Raw genomic sequence first — 20,868 nt, 5'->3', positions numbered from 1 at the left:
ATGTAATAATTGACTACTTTATTTGATACACGTGCTCCTCTACAGTAACCATGCTCACTGACTCTGTTAAACCTGTTGCTGTGCAGAATTTATCCCTCATTCTATTTCATCCATCACTGGAACCACAGATATTTATTATTTTACAGCAGTGCTACTGATATAGTGGTTTGTTAGCATGCATTGTTCAGGTATGAGTGTGAAAGTGGAGTAATGTCCCACAAAGTGCACCTATAGGACAGCCTTATTTGATCAAATGTATAGTTTATTTTACTTTTTTAGGCAACATGTCACACATCTGTTATTTACAAAGTACCAGTTATTTATTTTTTTTACCTTGATTGAGTGTCAAAACAAACCGACATACAAACTTTGTAATTATTCTGTATTATTGTTGTAGTAACACAATTATAACAATATACATACTAGATAAATTGTATTACGACTCATTAATAGTTATAATCATATATATATATATATATATATATATATAATTAGAATACATTATAAAATAGTAAACATAAAAACCACTATTATTAGAGCGGAGCTAGCTGCAGTGTGTATGTATTTCTATGCAAGTAAAAGAGAAAGGCTAGCATCTGCAGTGTAGTGTACCAGATGTTTCAGACACAAAAGCCGTGCAAGCAGACTGCAGGAGCTGACACCAGTCGATATTCAAATTTCAAGCTATGTAAAGCATAACCTTTATTCTGTGGGGTTTCAAAGTGAGTTTCTATGTTACCGTATCACTGTTACCATGGCAACAGTGTACACAAACTATAGGGGAAATACACAGACTATTGTAATGTTATCGTAACTAAAGTCTCAATCAATCTATAAGCACTGACTGGGGCAATACATGCCTTTTGAAACTTCACTGTGACACTTCACATATATATACATATACTGTATGTTTTAATATTTACTATGAGCATTGGGAACATCTGACGTCAGTAGACGAAACCAAATGGTGAAAGCAAATGTGTTTGCTGATCATAAGCTAATAATGAGAATAAATACAAGTACACCGAGGAATGAAATGCATTACTTTTCAGTTAAATAATGAGGAAAAAAAATATTATTAAACTCCACATCATAAAGAATGACTGTATTTGGTCATACTCAGACATGATACTTTAATAAGTAACGTAGTATCAGTGTGTGAGTGTATAACTTGCCTTGATCATATTCTATGATAGCATTTTGATATTTATCTGTTGTACTGTTTTGTTTCCTTTTTTAATTAGACTCAAGAGTGAGTGTTTATTCAATCTAATTCTTATATGTAATATATTCACTTGTTTTTTTTTTTTTTTTTTTTTTTTTTTTGTTGTTGTTGTTTTTTAAATTTTGTGTGAACCACTGAAGTTCTCCAAACTTTAAAACTATAAACATATGCTGCAGTTTTTTCCTCTTCAAGGATCAGTTACCTGAGCTTCCTTCAGAGATATCAATGGCTTGGTTTGTTGACTCAGCATTTCGAGCACAGAGGCAAAGTGCACACTGCATTGAGTCCTTTCACTTAGTTTTTTCTGTACAAGTCCAGTCCGGGTTTTTGGTCTTATCTGAACATTGTTGAGGTGGAAGATTAAGGTGGAAGATACTTGTTGTAGGTTGGTGTAAAACCAGCACCTGATTGAACTCAAATTAGCATTGAGCATTGGTGCTAGGTGTGTGTGTGTGTGTGTGTGTGCGCGCGCGTGTGTGTGTCTGCGAGCGTGTATGTGCACATACCTGGCTTGTTGCGTAAGTACTTAGCTTTGTGTTGGTGGTTGTCATGGTCACAAGCTGGGTGTAACGCATTACAAAGTAACGCGAAACTGTATTCTAATGATTTTCTCTGATAACGCGGTAATGCATTACATTTTAAATGTATAATTTGATTACAGCTACTGATGCCAATAAAATTACGTTACTTACATTACAAATTTACTGTTAAGAAAACAATATTAAGTAATATTCATTTTTTTAAATAAATCTTTTGCCCCAAATATTTTTTCTTTAGCCCTGAATAATTCTCCACTTGGAGCTGTTTGTCTCTACGTAACTGAATGTCAGTAAAAGAAGCCTGTAATTTTATATCTTCAGCTCTCATTCTGCCAAACTCTAGCTCACCCAGTCAGTGTGAGGAAAAATGGATACACGCCGATTGATTGATTGATTGATTGATTGATTGATTTTAACCAGCAAAGGGGAAACTGAAACACTAACACCCTGTGATGCTGAGCAGTAAAACAATGTGTGTAAATGTCTATATGAATTCCAGTTTATGTGAACTATATGTAATATACTTTGCAACCCATACAATGATAGCTTAGCTGTACCTCCCCTTATCGCCGCACTAGCCTAGTTAGAAAAGTTTTATATTTTATCGGTCTGGTAGTTCTACAAACAGTGACAACACCCGAGGCATGTTTTATGATAAATCCAATTATTTCTGATCATGTCATACACTGACATGTGCTAAAATGACTGAAAGAACTGAGTCTCACATTGCAGTGTATTTTTGTAGGTTTGACAGGTTTTGAAAGTAACTTGAAGGTAAAGTAATCAGTAATCAGATTACAGTTTTAAAGTAGTAATTAGTAATCTGTAGTGGATTACTTTTTTTGTACTTACCCAATTTACCCAACAATGGTCATAAGGCAGTGAGCGAAAGTTATTGCATCACAGCTCCGAGAAGGTGACTCCTTATCAAAATCATTTACTGTTGAACAGCAAACAAGAAGAGTGAGTAGCAGTACAATGCAACTTTTCTGTGAAAATTAAATTAAAATTTATGCATTTTAAAGATGACTTTCTGGTCAAATGGGATGTTTGGGCAAAAAAAAAAAAAAAAACAGTTTAAATATTTGCTGGATCTAAACAAACAAATAAATAAATAAATAAACATTTTTTAATTAGTATCTATTTTTAAAATGTCAAGTTTAATTAAATTTAGTTCAATCCAATTTGTATAGTAGTTACCATTTCCCCAAATCTATGAAACTGCAGTCATAATGGGGTTCAGCTGGACTACATGCAACCAGACCTGATTACTGCAAACCCTGTTCAATCAAATCAACACTTAAATAGAACTTTTTCGACTATGCCAAAGTTGAAACAAATTCCAGAAATTATGAGGAAGAAGGTGATTGAAATACATCAGTCTGGGAAGGGTTACAAAGCTATTTCAAAGGCTCTGGGACTCCAAAGAACCACAGTGAGAGCCATTATCTCCAAATGGAAAAACTCATCACAGTAATGAATCTTCCCAGAAGTGTCTGACCTTACAAAATTCCTCCAAAAGCACAGCAACGACTCATCCAGCAAATCAGAAAAGAGCCAAGGACAACATCAAAGGAACTACAGGCCTCTCCTGCATCAATAAAGGTCACTGTTCATGACTCCACTATCAGAAAGACACTGGACAATAATGGCATCCATGGAAGAGTGGCGAGGTGAAAACCACTGCAACCCAGAAGAACATTAAGGCTCATATGAATTTTGCCAAAACACACTTTGATGATCCTCAAACCTTTTGGGAGAATTTTCTGTGGATTGATGAGTCAAATCTGGAACTGTTTGGAAGACAGGAGTCCCATTACATCTGGCATAAACCAAACACAGAATTACACAAAAAGAAAATCATACCTACGGTCAAGCATGGTGGAGGAAGTGTGATGGTATGGGGATGCTTTGCTACTTCAGGGCCTGGACAAATTGCAATAATTGAGGGAAACATGAATTCTGCTCTCTACCAGAAAATCTTAAAGGAGAATCTCCGGTCTTCAGTCCGTAAACTGAAACTGAAGTGCAACTGGATTATGCAAAGCATATGAGTAAGTCCTAGTCATAGAAGTAAGTGAAAGACTGATCTCCAGTTATTGGAAAAGTTTGGTTGCAGTTATTGCTGCTAACAAACAGATTTTAAGTTTAAGGGGGCAATTAGTTTTTCACATTGGTGGTAGGTGTTGGATAACATTTTATTTTTACTTCAGCAAATTTTTTAAATAAAAACTGTATTGTGTGTTTACTCGGGTTGGCTTTGTTTTATGTTGTATTTCTTTTGAAAATCTAAAACTATTTGGTATGAGATATACACAAAAACAGAAGAAATCAGGATGGCAGCAAATACTTTTTTTTGTTGCTATTTCTGTATTGTGTTTTTCTGTGAATAAAAATTTTGTGAATATAAGTACATTCTATAAATATTCTTCCATTCAAAAACTATAGGGCACACAAACTTTTGCCTTTAGTTGTAAGTGTAAATCCAAAAAAAAATGTCAATACATTTAGACTAAGGTTCTTTTTTTCATACTGATATTACATCTTGATCTACAGTATCACAAGTCCTTCCATTTTTCTCATCACGGAACAGTTATATTCTAGTATGCCGTGCACTTGGTGACCTGACACAGTGTGCTGCTGGAATGTCGCCCAGACTCAATGCTGACCTTTCTGCCCCACAGCTGACCTTTTGCTCTGTGCCTAAGGTCCTATTCCCAGGGTTCCCAAAATAAATGAATCTTTAAAAATTTTTTTTTAAAAACCACAGTAGCTGAAATCACTATCTGACTCACCTGCATTTGTGTTTAACACCAACATTGCGAAGCCACAAACTAAACCGTTGTCTGGTTCATCTGTGTACATGAGTGTGTCATGCCATGAATGTGTAACTGGTGTGGGTGTTGTACAGAACTGTAAAACACGCTGGTCTGTCTGACCTGGGCTGAAACTGAAAAGACGGTGGGAGAGATCAGGAAGCTTAAAACACTGTTTGAGTGTCCCTTGCTAACATAAGGTGAAAGTGTGAGAATAAGATGATGTGAAGGAAGCTAATCTGACAGTTTAATGCCAATTGAGCATATTTAATCATTATAAAATATCCTGCTACTAAAAATCAGCAGAAATAAATGTGACAAACAAGTGGAGGTGAAATGGACAAGTTGATCATCTGTAGATTACCTATTAAACATTTAGCAACCATAATGTTTTGACATTCTGAGTTAGTTGATAGGCTGGTTGATGACAATCATCTGACAGACTGTTGACAGTCCAGTTTGTTGACTTTTTGTTGAGGATGTTAAGTATGTTACCTCTTTTTCCTCTACAGACTCACATGCTGCTTCTTTCATTTGTAGCGAGAAAAAAATGATTTACTACAACCTTATTACACTGGACTACTTATGGATTTTGTTCTATGTGAAATCTTTATCTACTAAATGGCAAGTTCGAATAATGCTAATACCGAGTTGGACGGCACACTGACTCAATCAATGACTACATTTACATGGACAGCAATAATCTAATTATTGACCTTATTCTGAGTAAGACAGTATTGTGATTAAGGTGTTTACATGAGTTGCTTTTAGAATATTCCTTTCATGTTCCTGTTTTACATGTTATAGAACAAAGATCGATTAACAGCACACGTCCTTACGTCCCCACGCCACACCATCCGACGTTCCTCCAGAATTTCATGTATTGACAAACAGTACGTCTTCATTATGGTACCATATACAGTTTTGGGTGTTTCAATTTTAATTTAATAAAACCTTCATAAAATTAAAAATTATTTGGCATGCTATACGTGCAAATAGACGACTGCTTGAAGCCATGCGCTGCGTCCCAAACTGCATACTTACTATATATTAGCTGAAATACGTGTATTACGCCTACTATATAGTAGGTAAGTACGCGGTTTCGGACACAGCTGTGCTCTCGTTCGCTGTTAAACGGTTGAGTGCTGCTGTGTGTGTATGTGTCCTGTCACACAATGCGGTGAAATCTCCCACACGACGTTAATAGTGTGATTAAGGTGTGTACATGTCTGTAATGCACGTCGATAATGCGACTAAAACAGGAGTACTCCACATGTCTTAATTCCATTTGTGTTTACTTCGAGTATGACTTTAGCCAGATTAAGGTCATCAATAATCACTGTCCACATGGTAGTTTCTTAATCAGAGTATTGTCTTAATCGGGTTAATATCGGATTATTGTTGTCCATGTAAACGCACTGACTGAGTAGCATTGCCTACAAATCGCTCCGGGGTCCCTGGTTCGATTCTGAGCTCTGTGTAGAGTTTCTGTGCATGCTCTCCGTGTGTCTACATCTGTTTCCTCTGGGTTCTCTGGTTTACTCTGGATGTGTGCGTATGGTGCCTGTGTTGGACTGGCGTCCCATCCTGTGCGTATTCCTGCCTCGCAGCTAGTATTCCCAGGATAGGGTCCGGATCCACTGTGACCCTGACCAGGATAAAGTGGTCACTGAAGATGATTATAATAACAGTGAATTCACTGTCCTTTGCAAATGAAATCCACACAATTTAGTATCACTTGTGCTAAACTCACTTGTTGACAATGTCAGCATGTGCGAATATCACACTTTATTGGAAAAAATAAAATAAAATGCAACCTGGCATATATTCCCATAGTGAATATACATGAGCATACAGCAGTCTGAATGCATACACTGTCAGGAAAAAAATAAAACTACAGCAAAAACACAATGACGCTAACAAACATAAGAAGAAAACTATAGTAGAGTAAAAAAAAAAGATGTGTAAATGGAATACAGCAACGTTGCTAATATGCATGGGTATAAGATAAAATAATGATGTTATATACGCAGATTGAAAGGTACTTCAGCGGACATCAGAACTGATCTTTCTTACTCATCCAACAGAAGCCCAAGCATAGCTGGCGTTTTAGACCGTACCACAGTTCAGGCCGTTCTGATTGTCAGAGGCTGTGAGTGGTCATCTGAACATTTCTACAAGCGCTCTTGCCTTAAAAGCAGCAGATGCCCTAAATGTCTTGAATTTTCATTAGCTTATGGATCCTGCAGGAGCTTCTCGTCACTATGAGTTCGTGACGTCCTTCGTCCGTTTGCGGATCAGATACTACACACTGCAGCCACGATCATCAGTACATCATCAGTAAAAGTAAAAGTCTATCAAGCTCCAATCACTTCATTAGGTTACTGTACAATGACTTGTTTGATTGTTTCCTTTACTTCTTTTGATTTAGTCTCAGGAATTTTGGTTTACACAGTGTTTCAGTTTCATCTCCATGAATGATTTGTTCGAGAAAGCAACACAGCGTCAGGGTTAGGCTTAGCATTGAGTTGATATAGGACACATTTTCATTGTACAAATGAACATCTAATCACGTGACTTTTTAAATGGTTCCCTCTAATGCAAGTTCTGCCTCTGTGCTTAAGTTACTTCCATGATTCAAATAAACCTACCTCAATGATGCCCTCTAGTGTTTAATAGTCACCAGATACACCCTTGTTTACATATGTACCTGCCTCACTCGTCCTAACAACGTACTTTCAGTTTATTTGCTTGATTTAACCTCCTGGTACGTAAACAAAGGCTGATTATTCTGACATGCCTCTTCAAGGAGGGTCAAAATCAGACCAATTCTTTTATATGTAATACTGATTTATAAAGAACATACGCATCGCACTTCAAATTGACATGTCCTTCTAAAAGAGCCAGTGCTAGAAGTCATTCATATCCTTTTTTCCCTTCTCAGGATTTCCGTCAACCTGAGCCGAGAGCAGCAGGGATGATCGACGAGACACCAAGAGATGTTAACTTTAACTTTAACTTAAGAGCTATTAACTTTCTGGTGTGTTTTGTAGTACAATCAATCCACTACTCTTGTAAAAATTCAGTCTGAAGTGGTCATAGCAGAAGCAGTAAACTTAAGTAAAAGCAATATAAAAAAAAAATGAAACAAACAAACAAACAAAAAAAACCCTAAAGATCTTTCTTGTTTCTCTTCCCTTCTTCATGTTCTTGTTGGCCCTTTTTCATCACAGTTCTGAATCAGGTTTTTAAAAAAGTCTTTTCCAGTTAAAAATGAGTGAAAAAATAGACTGAGGCCTTTCCCCTGTGCCTGCTCCAATCATCCTTTAAAAATATTTTTTTCCTGGTTTTCTTTTTCTACAAAAATAACAGCCTTCACCCTTAAAAGCAGTCAGTCATGACAGGAGCGGTCGGGGGGTGGTGTGGGGGGGATGTTATGGGGTGGAGGTCTGGACTGCGGAGTGTGTGAAACTGTGTACGTTCAGAAATTGCTAAAAATCTCATATTTCTTATTCCAGTCCATCTGTGGTGCCCTCTTCTTGCCACGCTTGGCATGTGCTTTCTCTTTGGCCTCCGCCGCTGTGGGGCTCAGTCTCAGACCGATCTCTGCGAAAGGGTCCAGCGAGTGGCTATCGCCATCCTCGGAGTTCTACACACACACACACACACACACACACATTATATACATGGCATTATAGAATTGATTATAATGTAATTGTGTATGTGTGTGCTTTGTGTGTGTGACCTTGTGTGTGCTTATGTGTATGTGTTATATCACTCTCTCTCTCTCTCACACACACACACACACATACACACACACAAATTAAATGTGCCAACATCACACAACATAACTGAATATGAAATAAAATGGATACAGACGCCCCTACACACACACACACACACACACACACACATAAATATATATAACTCAGGACACAAGAAGGGTGCCAACCTATCGCAGGGCACAATCACACACACACTCACACACCATGGACAATTTAGATGCCAATGAGCCGACAAAAGGTGTCTTTGGAGTGCGGGAGGTAACCGGAGTGCTCCATGCACGCAGTGCAGATGCGGGATTGGAGCCCAAAACCCCAGAGGTGCAAGGCAACCGTACTAACCACTTTACCCTCCGTGCGCCCCATATATACACACATACACACACACATATACACACCTGCGTGCTGGTGTCTTGACTGCTGTGGTCGGAGTGTGCTGACTGGGTGGAGTGGCCATTGACTCGAGGATTTGGTGAGCCGTTAGTAATAGTCTGTCCCTCGAATCCTGATTGAGGAAAAAAAAACCAATCTGAGTTACATCACTGCTGTACGTTAAGCCTAAAGACAGCACACTGCTCTAGACCTTTCCACTACTGCAGAAACGATAGTCATGCCACCTCCTGCTGTTATTTCTTTTTCGACCCACCCAGAATATTTTCTAACGAACTCAGTTGCTCCAATTTCCCATAATGTAAACAAACCAGTAACTGTAAACACGGTTTTATTATCGAATCCAAGAAACAAAACACACTGACTGATTTCAGTGACAGCATTTAGGCTACTCCTTATATGGGGTAGTAAAAATGACAGCCTAGTACAGCCTAAGTTTCCAGTTTGCAGAGAAACTGTACAAGCAAAGTGCTTCAGAAACTGCAGGAGGAGAAAGCCAGGTGATATTTAAAACTCAACTGATACGTCAGCCCCGTATTAATTAGTACAGCTGATGAAGGACGTTTTTCTGAAACGTCCTGTTTCTACTCCACAAACTTTACTACTTCTATATAGAGATAGTAACTCCACAGTGATTACTCTTTTACTCGTCAACATGAATGAATGTGCTGTTATTTCTCAAATACATATAAATACATATAAATACATAAACGTATTAAATATGATTAAAAAGCATAATCATTGGCCAGTTACTGTGGTATGAGAGCGATTAAACACTTTGGGCTGTGAAAATAAAATAAGAAAATAATCAATTTTGGAGTTGTAATGATCACACCTCACCAGATGTTTTTCCTGTAGCAGCACGGCCCAAAGTGTTTTATTCCTTACACATCAGCCAGGAGAACAACCTCCTCCTGAACATCAGCAAGACAAAGGAGTTGATAGTGGACTTCAGTACAAAGCAGGAGATGAGCTACCACACCCCCTTAATATCAACGAGGCCCCAGTGGAGAAAGTGGACAGTTTTCGTGTACCTAGGTGTTCACATCATGCAGGACCTGTCATGGTCCTGTCACATCAACACCCTTGGTGAAGAAGGCCCGGCAGCACCTTTACCACCTTGGACACTTTAAACCCTTTAGGGTGCTAGCATCCTGATGGGAAGCAACACAGCACCAAGCAGAATAGGCGAGCTCTCCAGAAGCTGGTCTGATCAGCTGAGCACACCATCTGCACTGAACTCCCTGACATGTAGTCTGTGTACAGCAAACAGTGCTGGACCAAGGCCAGGACGATAGTGAAGGACCTCAACCATCTAAAAACAGCTAAAGACCCACCTCTTCATGTGCACTTAACTAACTCCTAAAATGCCAACCCCACATTATTTTAAAAAAAAAAAAAAACAACCCAACTTACTCCGGCTCTTACAGCTCTACTCTGCGCACTTTGCTTTTCTAGAACTCAATTATAAATCTTGTATGGTAGCACTACTTGTATTGTTCTCCGCTCGATATATCGCTTTGCTTGTATTTCCTCATTTGTAAGTCGCTTTGGATAAAAGCGTCTGCTAAATGAATAAATCTAAATATAAACATATGTGGGCAATTTCAATAAAACTACCTCAGCTTAACGTTGCACAGCATTATATTGCACAAATTACTGCACATATCTGCACTTTATCCCAATTATAGTCAGCCTGTTGCTGCCACCCATCTTTACATCCTTACATTATATATATATTTTTTATACTTTTTAAAATACTTTTCCTTTTTCTAACTGTATACAAGTAATTCTGGTCCATGTAAATTCTATTTGATGTCACGGACAGTTGTAAAAAGCGTTTCGCTTCACGTCGTACTGTGTATGGTTGTGTGTATGGTTGTGTGTGTGTGTGTGTGTGTGTGTGTGTGTGTGAGACTAATAACATTTTTATTTGAATTTGATATTAAATCTCTCTGTCCTGTGAGCTTCATTTCTGATCACCCACATCCTCCCACACAAGAGTAAAAATATCCACACTCACAACTTTTCTGTCAGGTCCTTCATGTTCTCCAGTACTGATGCATACCTCTACGCCGCTGTTAGACGCGAGTAGGCTTTGTTAGGCACACCCATTTGCACACTTATAAATACCTGCACTTGTTCATCTTTTTTTTAATGTACACACAGATATTTTCTGCAACAGCAAAATCTATATTACAAAGCTGTGCTTTTTCTGGATATGCCTATCAGGCACCAGCAGTTATAAACTTTATAAATAATACTAAGTACATACAAATAATTACGTTATAGCACTTAATCCTTGATTTCTACTGTTATTTGGAAGGAATTGTACCTTTGACATGGCTGCTGCTGGGGGTGATGCCCAGCTTTTTGAAATGCTCGTCCGTGTCTGGATCCACTACCAGTAAATGGGTCTCGTCCCCTCCGCGCTTGATGAAGGCCACCACCTCGGCGTGACGCATGCCCTCAATGTTCACCCCGTTCACCTGCAAGGACACGATGGGAGGATTATCAGATCAACAGCTCTCTTGGGAGCTTTTATCATCTCCTCCTTGGACTTTGTAACGATCAAACTCATCTTATTTAAGGCAGAGGTCTGTGAATGACCTCTTTTCAACATTTCCCGCTGAAAGAAAATTCTGTTACTATACAAACAAATGCTTTAAAGATTCATAACATTCACTGCATTGCTGGAAAGATGCCTGAGCCTTGATGTGATGTGGTGACAACATTCCTTCCCACGTTTTAAGGCTTACACTTCCTGCGTGTATTTCCAGCAATTAGAGAAAATTACATGCTTAAATGCTCTACTCAAATTGTCATTTAAAAAAAAGCCCTTCCTAGGATGTCGAAGATCTCAAAGAAGAGTAACTTTATTGCAGCATGGCAGTGACAAAGTACATGAAGAGCTTTGGGTTTGTCGGACTCAAAGTGAACCCCGAACAATATCAGCACAGATAATTTATACTGTTTCAACCAGGTTTTTTGTACATAATGTAAATGAACTTTCGCTCTAAATGTAAATTAAGGAGAGCATTTGATGTGATCGCTTTCTGTTCTCACAGTACTGACGTTGTTACAGGTCTGACCCCCAAATGGTGAGGTGGTAGGATTATCGAGACAGATGTCTTTCTGAATGATAATTACGGTCATGTAACCCTTTGATCAGGGATGGTTCTTGATGTCCCACTGCCGCTCCCGTGCTATAACTGTGTGAATGTCACTTTAATTCAATTCAATTCAATTCAATGTTATTTGTATAGCGCTTTTAACAATGGGCATTGTCTCAAAGCAGCTTTACAGAAACATAAACACAGGATACAGATTTTAAGTGTGTGAATTTATCCCTATTGAGCAGGCCGGGGGTGACGGTGGCGAGGAAAAACTCCCTAAGATGATATGAGGAAGAAACCTTGAGAGGAACCAGATTCAGAAGGGAACCCATCCTCATCTGGGTAACAATGGATAGTGTGAAAGTAAAAGAAAGCTCATTATGGTTTTAATATGAAATCTGTTTGTTGAACTGATCCACTGTTCACTAAAGGAGACTTGAGTGCAAAACTGTATGTGGTAATTGCAGTCCAAAGGCCATAGCAGCAACCGTAGTCCAGCAACCACAGCGAGAATATCCATGTGGAATTGAGGTCCAAAACCATTTCCATGGTACTTCAAGCGGTACCATCCTTCTCCAGGCTGTAGCCTCCAATTGTAGCCTTTAGGTGGTATTATACACATATTGCTGAGACTGAAGTGAATTGTCCCAATGATAATTCAGCCTTTTTGGGGAACAAGCTTATCCTAACACATCCTAAGTTCGGGGTGGAATCTGCTGAGGCAGTCTGTAATTTCTTACACTACACTGTTATGGATTGCTTATTGCTTCCATGGGACATGCAATTTTACGCATTGATACTTCAAAATAGAATCAGAGCAACTCCGTATCACGGCGAGTCAAGGCATAAACATTAAAGCAAAGCCATGCAAATGAGAGTGAGAGTAGAATTAATGTGTGGAGGTTCGGCCTTAATGTTTTTGAATGGGCTGGTAAAGAAATTGATAGTTATTGATATTGTTGTCTTTATATTTTGCTCCCATTTACACATCTTAATTTGGCAGACACTTTCATTCAATGAGACTAAAATAAAATGTAGCTGTTATAGAACTGATAGTGGTAGAAGCGTTCTTGTACATAAGTGTGAGATTGTTGCAGGAATTACAGAGACAGCCAGAAATTAACACAAGTCCTAGAATATAGGAATGCTAAAAGGGATGGAAAATACTTGCAACTGTACTTTACTACTATTATACTGTTATTTTGGGGCACTTATGCCTTATTTTAGTTTTACTGAAATGTAATACTTGTACAATTACTTAAATACAGTTTCAAAAAAACAAAAAACTAAACAAATTTTACTTCTGAAATTTTTAGATGGACATTCAAAGTACTCATTACAAATCATGAAGGTTTGTCCACTGGACTGCAGAGCCGACCTTGAGAAAGAACACGTTTGTCCATACCTAAATGTTTCAGTATGTTGGAGTAAGAAATGTCTTGTAAAATGCAATGTCTCATTTGCCTCCATAGAAAACCGATTCAACTGAAAACACATGTTGAGGTATGTTTCGCTAATTTGCTAACCATAACTGGCTATATTGAACTAAGTTAACATATTGTCTGTGTGATAGGGATGAGCTAGCAGGTGGGAGGGAATCGGAAAATGACTAAAATCAGGGGGAAAATATAATAAGATCATTTAGCATCAATGTTTTTGTTCAGTCGTTGTAAAGCACTCACAATGCACACCTATTTTGTACTCAGGAAAAAGTGTGATAAAATTAAAGATTCAACTTTAGTACTGTAACTGCTTTATACTAGTCAGGGTTGTGGTAAATCCCGAGCCTAACCCAGGAACACTGGGCATGAGGCAGGAACACACCATGGCAGGGACGCCAGTCCATCTCAGTGCACCATACACACACACATACACACACCTTGGGGAAATTAAGTGGTTTCCAACCTTATCCACAAAAGGTTGGTGTGGGTGTAGGTTTTCTTTCCAGTCAAGCAGTAGCCACACCTGATAACACCTATTTAATAAGTTGATCTTGGCTTTCACTAGACTATCAGGTGTGGCTTCTTCATTCAACCTACAAGCATGTTTTTCGGGCAGCTGTGGGTCAGGTGGTAGAGCGGGTTGTCCACTAATCGCAGGGATGGCAGTTTGATTCCTGGCCCACATGCCTCCACAAGCTGAAGTGTCCTTGGGCAAGACACTGACCCCCAAGTTGTTCCCAGGGGCAGGTTAGTGCCTTGCATGGTGTGTGAGCGTGTGTGTGAATGGGTGCATGAGAAACAGTGTAAAGCGCTTTGTAGAACCGCTAAGGTTAAAAGGTGCAATATAAGTGCAGACCATTTACCATTTGGAAGGAGGGAGGAAACCGGAGGGCCCAGAGAAAACCCACAAAGGCACAGAAAAGAACATGCACAGAAAAGACCCTTACAAAATTATTATTATTATTTATGTAATTTATTTGAATCATACACTCAGAGAAAAAGGGTTCTTCTAGGGTTCTTTGGAGAGTTAAAGATTCTAAGCTTCTCACATTTTACTTGAATGTTACACTCTCTTTTGTAGAGAGCTATGCATTAATCATGCATGAATCATTAATAGTTCCCTCACAGAGACAAGCCAAAGAACTCAAAGAGTCCTCTACAAAAGAATACCATAACTTTTTTGGAAGAGTGCATTCATCCTTCTACCATGATTTGGCCACCAGGTGGCGCTGCACACTGTTCATCTTTTCTCACTAGGATCAGAGTTGAGAAAGACAAAGAAAATAGGTCAGTCATTTTCCACTTTAGTATTTCTGTAGTTATATTTTGATTTTAAACAGCATGGCTGATAGGAAAATTATTATTATTATTATTATTATTTTAAACATCTTTCCTGACAGTGAGGTATCGAAGCAGATGTTTTGCCAATTGATCAGGTTTAAAATCTTTTTCCCTTCTTTGGCATCTTTTACCAAATGAGTTTTTCCTTTTTCTTTCAGTTCCCCCCTTTCAGTTAGTCTCTTAGCAACTAGTTTGGCTGTGGGATCAGGTTCACCAAACGGAAAAGGAGAGAGAGAGAGAGAGAGAGAGAGAGAGAGTGGAATAGAATTAGGTCAGAAAATCTAATCTGACCCCCAGAGCATCTAAAAGCAGCCCCCTTTTAGAAAACAACCCAATGTGTTATTATATGAGTGGGCTTATACATATATATATATATATATATATATATATATATATATATATATTAAACATATTCATCAAGTTTGGAAAGGAGCTGAAGGGCAGGTAGCACAAGGCCATCAAATATTGATTCAAGAGGCCACTGTTGTGGCAGTAGTGTAGGTTTCAGGTGACTCTACTGTGGGGGTATGTGCATTTGTGTGTGTGTGTGTGTGTGTGTGTGTGTGTGCGCACACACATAGGTGCAGAGCTCTCTTTAAACCTGCATATGAAAAGGTGCAATAGAGTGTTGATGAGCAGGTTCTGTTGCTGATGTTCATTCTCAAAGAGAAAGGGAGAGAGTGTGCAGCTGTTGAGTGAGAGACTGCAACTTTTTTTTATGGATTACAGGAATTGGCTGAAGAAAAATGCAGAAGCGCAAATCAAATGCAAGTTATATGCGGAAAAGTTTACATGCGAACAATTTTGCTCATCATTGTGCGAATAGTGCAAAAGGTACACATTTAGACAACAGATGGCAGGATGACATCAGCATGATGAGTAGAACTCATAACGGCTGCCTACTGAGAGAGCGAGGTGACGAGAGAACGAGGACAGAGGCACACATTTAATCACATCCAGGTGATCGTGACCTGTGTTCGTACAACAGAACAGAGCTCTCTTTTTCTCACCTCATTCATAAGAGCAAGTCTGACTTGTTTCTCTTTTCTTCATTCTCTACTTCTTTACTATAGACCCCATTTTACCAGCATTGTTCTTTTTTCCTCTCTCTCTCTTTCTTTCTTGCTCTCTCAGTAGAGATGTGGCTGCACTCTTAATTCAAACTCAATGAGGTGAAGGCCAGAAGGAGGGAGGGATTAGCGGAGAGAAAGGAGCTCCAAGACTCTAAGTTTCCAGCAGATCAACAACAAATTACACACACACTCCCACACTCGCAGTGGACCAGCCTTGACTACGCACACTTCCACACAAACCCCTGAGTTAACGAAGTACTTCAAAATCTTTCTGCTTGATCACTGTTGAACTGTTGCATATCCGAACAATCCTCCCACCCCTTTTTAAACCCTTTTTACTCATAATTCCCTTACAATAGAAGACTAGTCTAATCTAGTCTAGTCTAGTGTGGGCAGTGGTGGCTCAGTGGTTAAAGGGTTACTGAATAGAAGGTCAGGAGTTCAAGCCCCAGTACTGCTTACCGCTGTTGGGCCTTTGGGCAAGGCCCTTAACCCTCAATTGCTCAGTTGTATGAATGAGATAAATGTAAGTCGCTTTGGATAAGGGCGTCTGCCAAATGCCGTAAATGTAAATGTAAAGGCAGTTGGTGTTGCAGTCAATCAACAATTATGTGTCACCAGACACTTTATAAATAAAGTGTCACACTTTATAAATAAAGTGTCACCAGACGCTTTATTAGGAACACATACACCCACATCCACATGCCATCTTTCATGCAATTACCCAATCAGCCAATCTTGTGGCAGCAGCGCAATGCACACATTCATGCAGATACAGCTTCAATTAACCCATCCATCCATCCATCTTCTATACCACTTATACTTTTCAGGGTCACAGGGAACCTGGAGCCTATCCCAGGGAGCATCGGGCACAAGGCGGGGTACACCCTGGACAGGGTAGCTTCAATTAATGTTCACATCAAACATCATGATGGAATGGTGGACAAATATGGTCTCTGTGATGAACAGTGAGCATGGCATGGTTGTTGGATTTCAGAAGCTGCTGCTCTCCTGGGATTTTCATGCTTAGCAGTCTCTAGAGCAGGGGTCTGCAAGCTTTTTTCATTTGTGAGCGATTTTTATTTTATTTTTTAAAAATGGAAGGGGCTGAGAGCTACTCATGACATACAATACTTACAGCTTTCACATAATGTATCATAACTCTCAAATTAACAAACTGCAATAAACCTGAAGGAGTCAGAGAAGAAAACAGAATATATATATATATATATATATATATATATATATATATATATATATATATATATATAGTTGTCTACACATAACTATACAGTTGTTTACGTGTATACATTAAAAAACATCAAGTCCAAACTAAATTAAACTGGAATATAAACAACAGTAGCATTTCAAATGTTGGCCTACATTTGGAAGTAAAACGTATGCCGCATGAATGAGAGCGCATGGTAAATGAGAAAAGTGCATGATGGGCCACAAGTATGACATGAAGCGCATTCACACTTTTTTACAGTTAATATCTTATAGTTAACACGGCATTGAATCTACAAGAGAGGTATATGCTGCTGTGTATGAACTTGGGTTCACTCTTATGCAATCATTTAAATGGTCATCTGTCAGGCTTGTTCTGAATTGAGAGTTGATCACATTTATATCAGAAAACGCTGCTTCACAAAGGTATGTAGATCCAAATAAAGCAGATGCTTTGAGGGCAGCTTGGTGAGTGTTCTTGTAGTTTCCTGGGTCTACCAGACTCCAGAAATGTTGTGAAGGTTGCTGAGATTTCAGCTAGATATGATTTTGGAGATCAATAACCTCCATCTCCATCGCTACAGCAGTGACACTGAAGCACTACAGTTCAGCCATCTGCTTTGAAATGTGATCAATGTCTATCTCCATGAAAGGGTTGGCAGTGAATGGCTCAAGATTTTCAAAATCACTGAACCTTTCCTCAAATTCCCGCCCAAGCCTGGACAGGAGGTCACAATACATGAGTACATCCAAAACTTTGGTTGCATTTCATGGCTTTCTAACATCTTTTCCACTGAGGGGAAGTGTTGCAATCTTTTGTTTTTCAACTGATGAAGGTAAAGTGACAGTTTTGCTTTAAATGCCTTCACAGCACTTATCATATCACATATGGTGTTGTCTTTACCTTGTAACTGAAGATTGAGATGATTCAGTTTTCTCTGTCACATCAGCCAAGACTACAAGATCAAGCAGCCATCCGGCATCAGACAACAGGTTAGTGTCCTCCCCCATTGCTTCCATAAAAGCCTTACTTATTTCACTCAGCAAGGAAATAAAGCAATGAAGTACCTTACTCCTACTCAACCATCTGACTTCTGTGTGAAGGAAGAGACGGCCAATTCTGCAGAAACTTCATCAAGAAACAGTCTGAAACATCTGTGTTGTTTGGACTTTGTTTTGAACTCAAATCGAGTTACATGATAATCGTGACATGATCAAAGCCCATAACCTTAGTGCAGATCGCAATGATAGTTCAGAAATTTAGGAAAGTCTGGGTCGGCCTTGCAAGGTGTAATAAATCCAGAGTGGCGCCGTATCATGGCTGGACCTCTGTCTGTTGTCACAGACACCAGCTTTTCAAGGGGCACGTTTTTTTTTCCCAAGCAGTAGTTCTTCAAAACGTTGTAGATCCACTCTTCTGGTCGTGGTTTTCAGAGGAAGTAATGTAAAAAACTCCTCACTGGTGAAAAAATCATCAAAAGCCATCCAAACAAAAACAGCCAACTGGGCAGTATCACTCAAGTCCACTGATTCATCACATTGAAATGAAAACCATTTACACCTTTCCATGTCCTGTTCTAACTGTCCCTTCGCATCTGAAGAAAGCAATGAAACTCTCCTCGCCACTGGGTTGGCACTGGCCTGGACATTAGCGATAGCAGACATCATTTTTGTCTTGCTTTTGTGGTCCCTGAACAAAGTTTCAGCCACCGCAGTCATCGCTTCCTTCACCATGGCGCCATCAGTGAACAGCTTCTTGTGTTTTGTCAAGATGCGTGACACTTTAAATGATGCCTCTGTTGCAGCATTTCCTCTCTTTATCAGTTTGGTGAATAAAGATTGTTGTTTTGGTGGTGTTGCTTTCAGCTGCTTCACCTTTTCAGTTCGTAGCCTGCTTCCCACAGGAAAGTCCTGTGCAAAGTTAGCATGAGCTTGAGTGAAATGGCACATCATCACGTCTTTTACCGGCAGCATCTCTAGCGGCGCAAATTAGGCACTCATATCTTTGGCTTACATTTGTGAAGAAAAACTCACTCTCCCGTTCATCATGGAAATAGTATGTTTTCTGGCTTTTGTTTGGTGGAACGCTGTCTTTACTCATCCTGAAGCAAACAAAATTTTCTAGCTAATACTATAATATAATATGAGTGTGATGACGTGCTTGATTGAAACTTTGACGTGATGGCCGATGTGGCAAATAAATACTATATTTTCATTGGAGGGGGTGGGATAGGAAGTGGTATGTAGATTGAGTGGTACCACTCTGATTGGATGAAATGGGAAAAGGTTTCCAGAACGTCTTGGCGAGCAAACTACAATCAGGCCATGAGCTACTGGTAGCTTGCGAGTGACGTGTTGGAGACCCCTACTCTAGAGTTTACACTGAATGGTGTGAAAACAAAACGAAAAAAAAAAAAAAAGCATCCAGTGAGTGGCAGCCCTGCAGGAGGAAATGCCTTGTGGATGTGAGAGGTCAGAGGTGAATGGCAAGGTTGGTTTGAGCTGACAGGAAGGCTACAGTAACTCAAATAACCACCCTTTATACCCGTGGTGTCTGCTATGCTTACAATACCTTCGATACAATGAGGAATTGAGGCTGTTCTCAGAATAAAGTGTCCAAGCCAGTATTAATATGGTGTTCCTAATAAAGTGACTAGAGGGTGTAGACAAAGAGCGTAGAATGTAAATAGCACTCACACAGATACAAACAGACACACACACACACACGCATTATTTTAGTACAGGTCTGTTGCAATGCCCAACAGCAGAAAAAAATTCTCATGGAAAAAACTAAGAGGAATGACCAGTTTTCATTCATTCATTCAAAAATAATAGAATGGAGAGAGAGAGAGAGAGAGAGAGAGAGATAGATAGAGAGAGAGAGAGAGAGAGAGAGACACAGGGGCGGGAGTTGGAAACCCACAGAAACAAGGATTGATAGTTTATATATCAACACCATCAGGAGTCCTAAAGTATATAAAGAGAACCCAATTAAACAAATGAGACAAAAATATTACACCTGGTCATTTATTTATTGAGGAAAACGATCCAATATTACATATCTGTGAGTGGCAAAAGTATGTGAACCTCTAGGATTAGCAGTTACTTTGAAAGAGAAATTAGAGTCAGATGTTTTCAATCAATGGGATGATAATCAGGTGTGAGTGAGCACTGTGTTTCATTTAAAGAGCAGGGCTCTATTAAAGTCTGATCTCCACAACACATGTTTGTGGAAGTGTATCATTGCACGAACAGAAGAGAGTCTCAGAAACCTCAGAAAAAGAGTTGCTCATCAGGCTAGAAAATGTTACACCACTGTATGTGTGCATATATATATATATATATATATATATATATATATATATATATATATATATATATATATGTGGGGGGGGGTGTTATAATGCATTTATAAGTGCTATAATTTCTTCTGAAAGTACAGTACACTTTACAGCAACCTTTATTATGCGTTATAAATTCTTAATATAGCATTATAAGTAGTGTTTGTAATAACATATAAAAACTTTACTTTAATTGCAGTGCACAATGCAACTTAAGCTAATGTATATTATAGAGACTATTAGGCCAAAAGTTTGTGGACACCTGACCATTACATTCATATGTGATTTTTGAATGTCCCATTCCAGATTTAGTCCTCCTTTGTTGTTATAATAACCTCCACTCTTCTGGGAAGGCTTTCCACTAGATTTTGGAATGTGACTGTGAGGATTTGTGCTCATTCAGCCACAAGAGCATTAGTGAGGTCAGACAGTGATGTAGGGTGAGGAGGCCTGGGGCTCAGTCAGCGTTCCAGTTCATCCAAATGGTGTTCAGTGGGGATGAGGTCAGGGCTCTGTACCGGCCAGTCAAGTTCTTCCACTCCAACCTTGGTAAACCATATCTTTATAGACCTCTCT

General features: G+C 39.1%; 1 protein-coding gene and 1 long non-coding RNA gene across 8 annotated transcripts in view; both read right to left on the bottom strand.

The window, feature by feature from the left end:
- The window catches only part of LOC128598994 (uncharacterized), an 8,428-nt gene extending 6,706 nt beyond the window's left edge, over nt 1-1,722 (bottom strand). For all 7 annotated transcript variants that reach the window (XR_008384338.1, XR_008384340.1, XR_008384342.1 and 4 more), the window contains exon 1: nt 1,428-1,722. This is a non-coding gene — a long non-coding RNA (uncharacterized LOC128598994). The remainder of the gene's footprint in view (nt 1-1,427) is intronic.
- Nucleotides 1,723-6,307: 4,585 nt separating this feature from the next.
- LOC128598972 (Na(+)/H(+) exchange regulatory cofactor NHE-RF2) overlaps nt 6,308-20,868 on the bottom strand; it is a 61,571-nt gene continuing 47,010 nt past the window's right edge. Inside the window, exons 4-6 of the mRNA XM_053610236.1 lie at nt 11,088-11,241; nt 8,761-8,867; nt 6,308-8,229 (exon numbers count right to left, since the gene is read on the bottom strand). Of these exons, the coding sequence (XP_053466211.1) occupies nt 8,062-8,229; nt 8,761-8,867; nt 11,088-11,241 (429 nt within the window). The 3' untranslated portion in view covers nt 6,308-8,061. The remainder of the gene's footprint in view (nt 8,230-8,760; nt 8,868-11,087; nt 11,242-20,868) is intronic.

The sequence above is a fragment of the Ictalurus furcatus genome, chromosome 2, assembly GCF_023375685.1.
Source record: "Ictalurus furcatus strain D&B chromosome 2, Billie_1.0, whole genome shotgun sequence".
NCBI lineage: Eukaryota > Metazoa > Chordata > Actinopteri > Siluriformes > Ictaluridae > Ictalurus > Ictalurus furcatus.
Note: the sequence above shows the minus strand (reverse complement) of the source record. Positions and strands in the feature narration are given on the sequence as shown.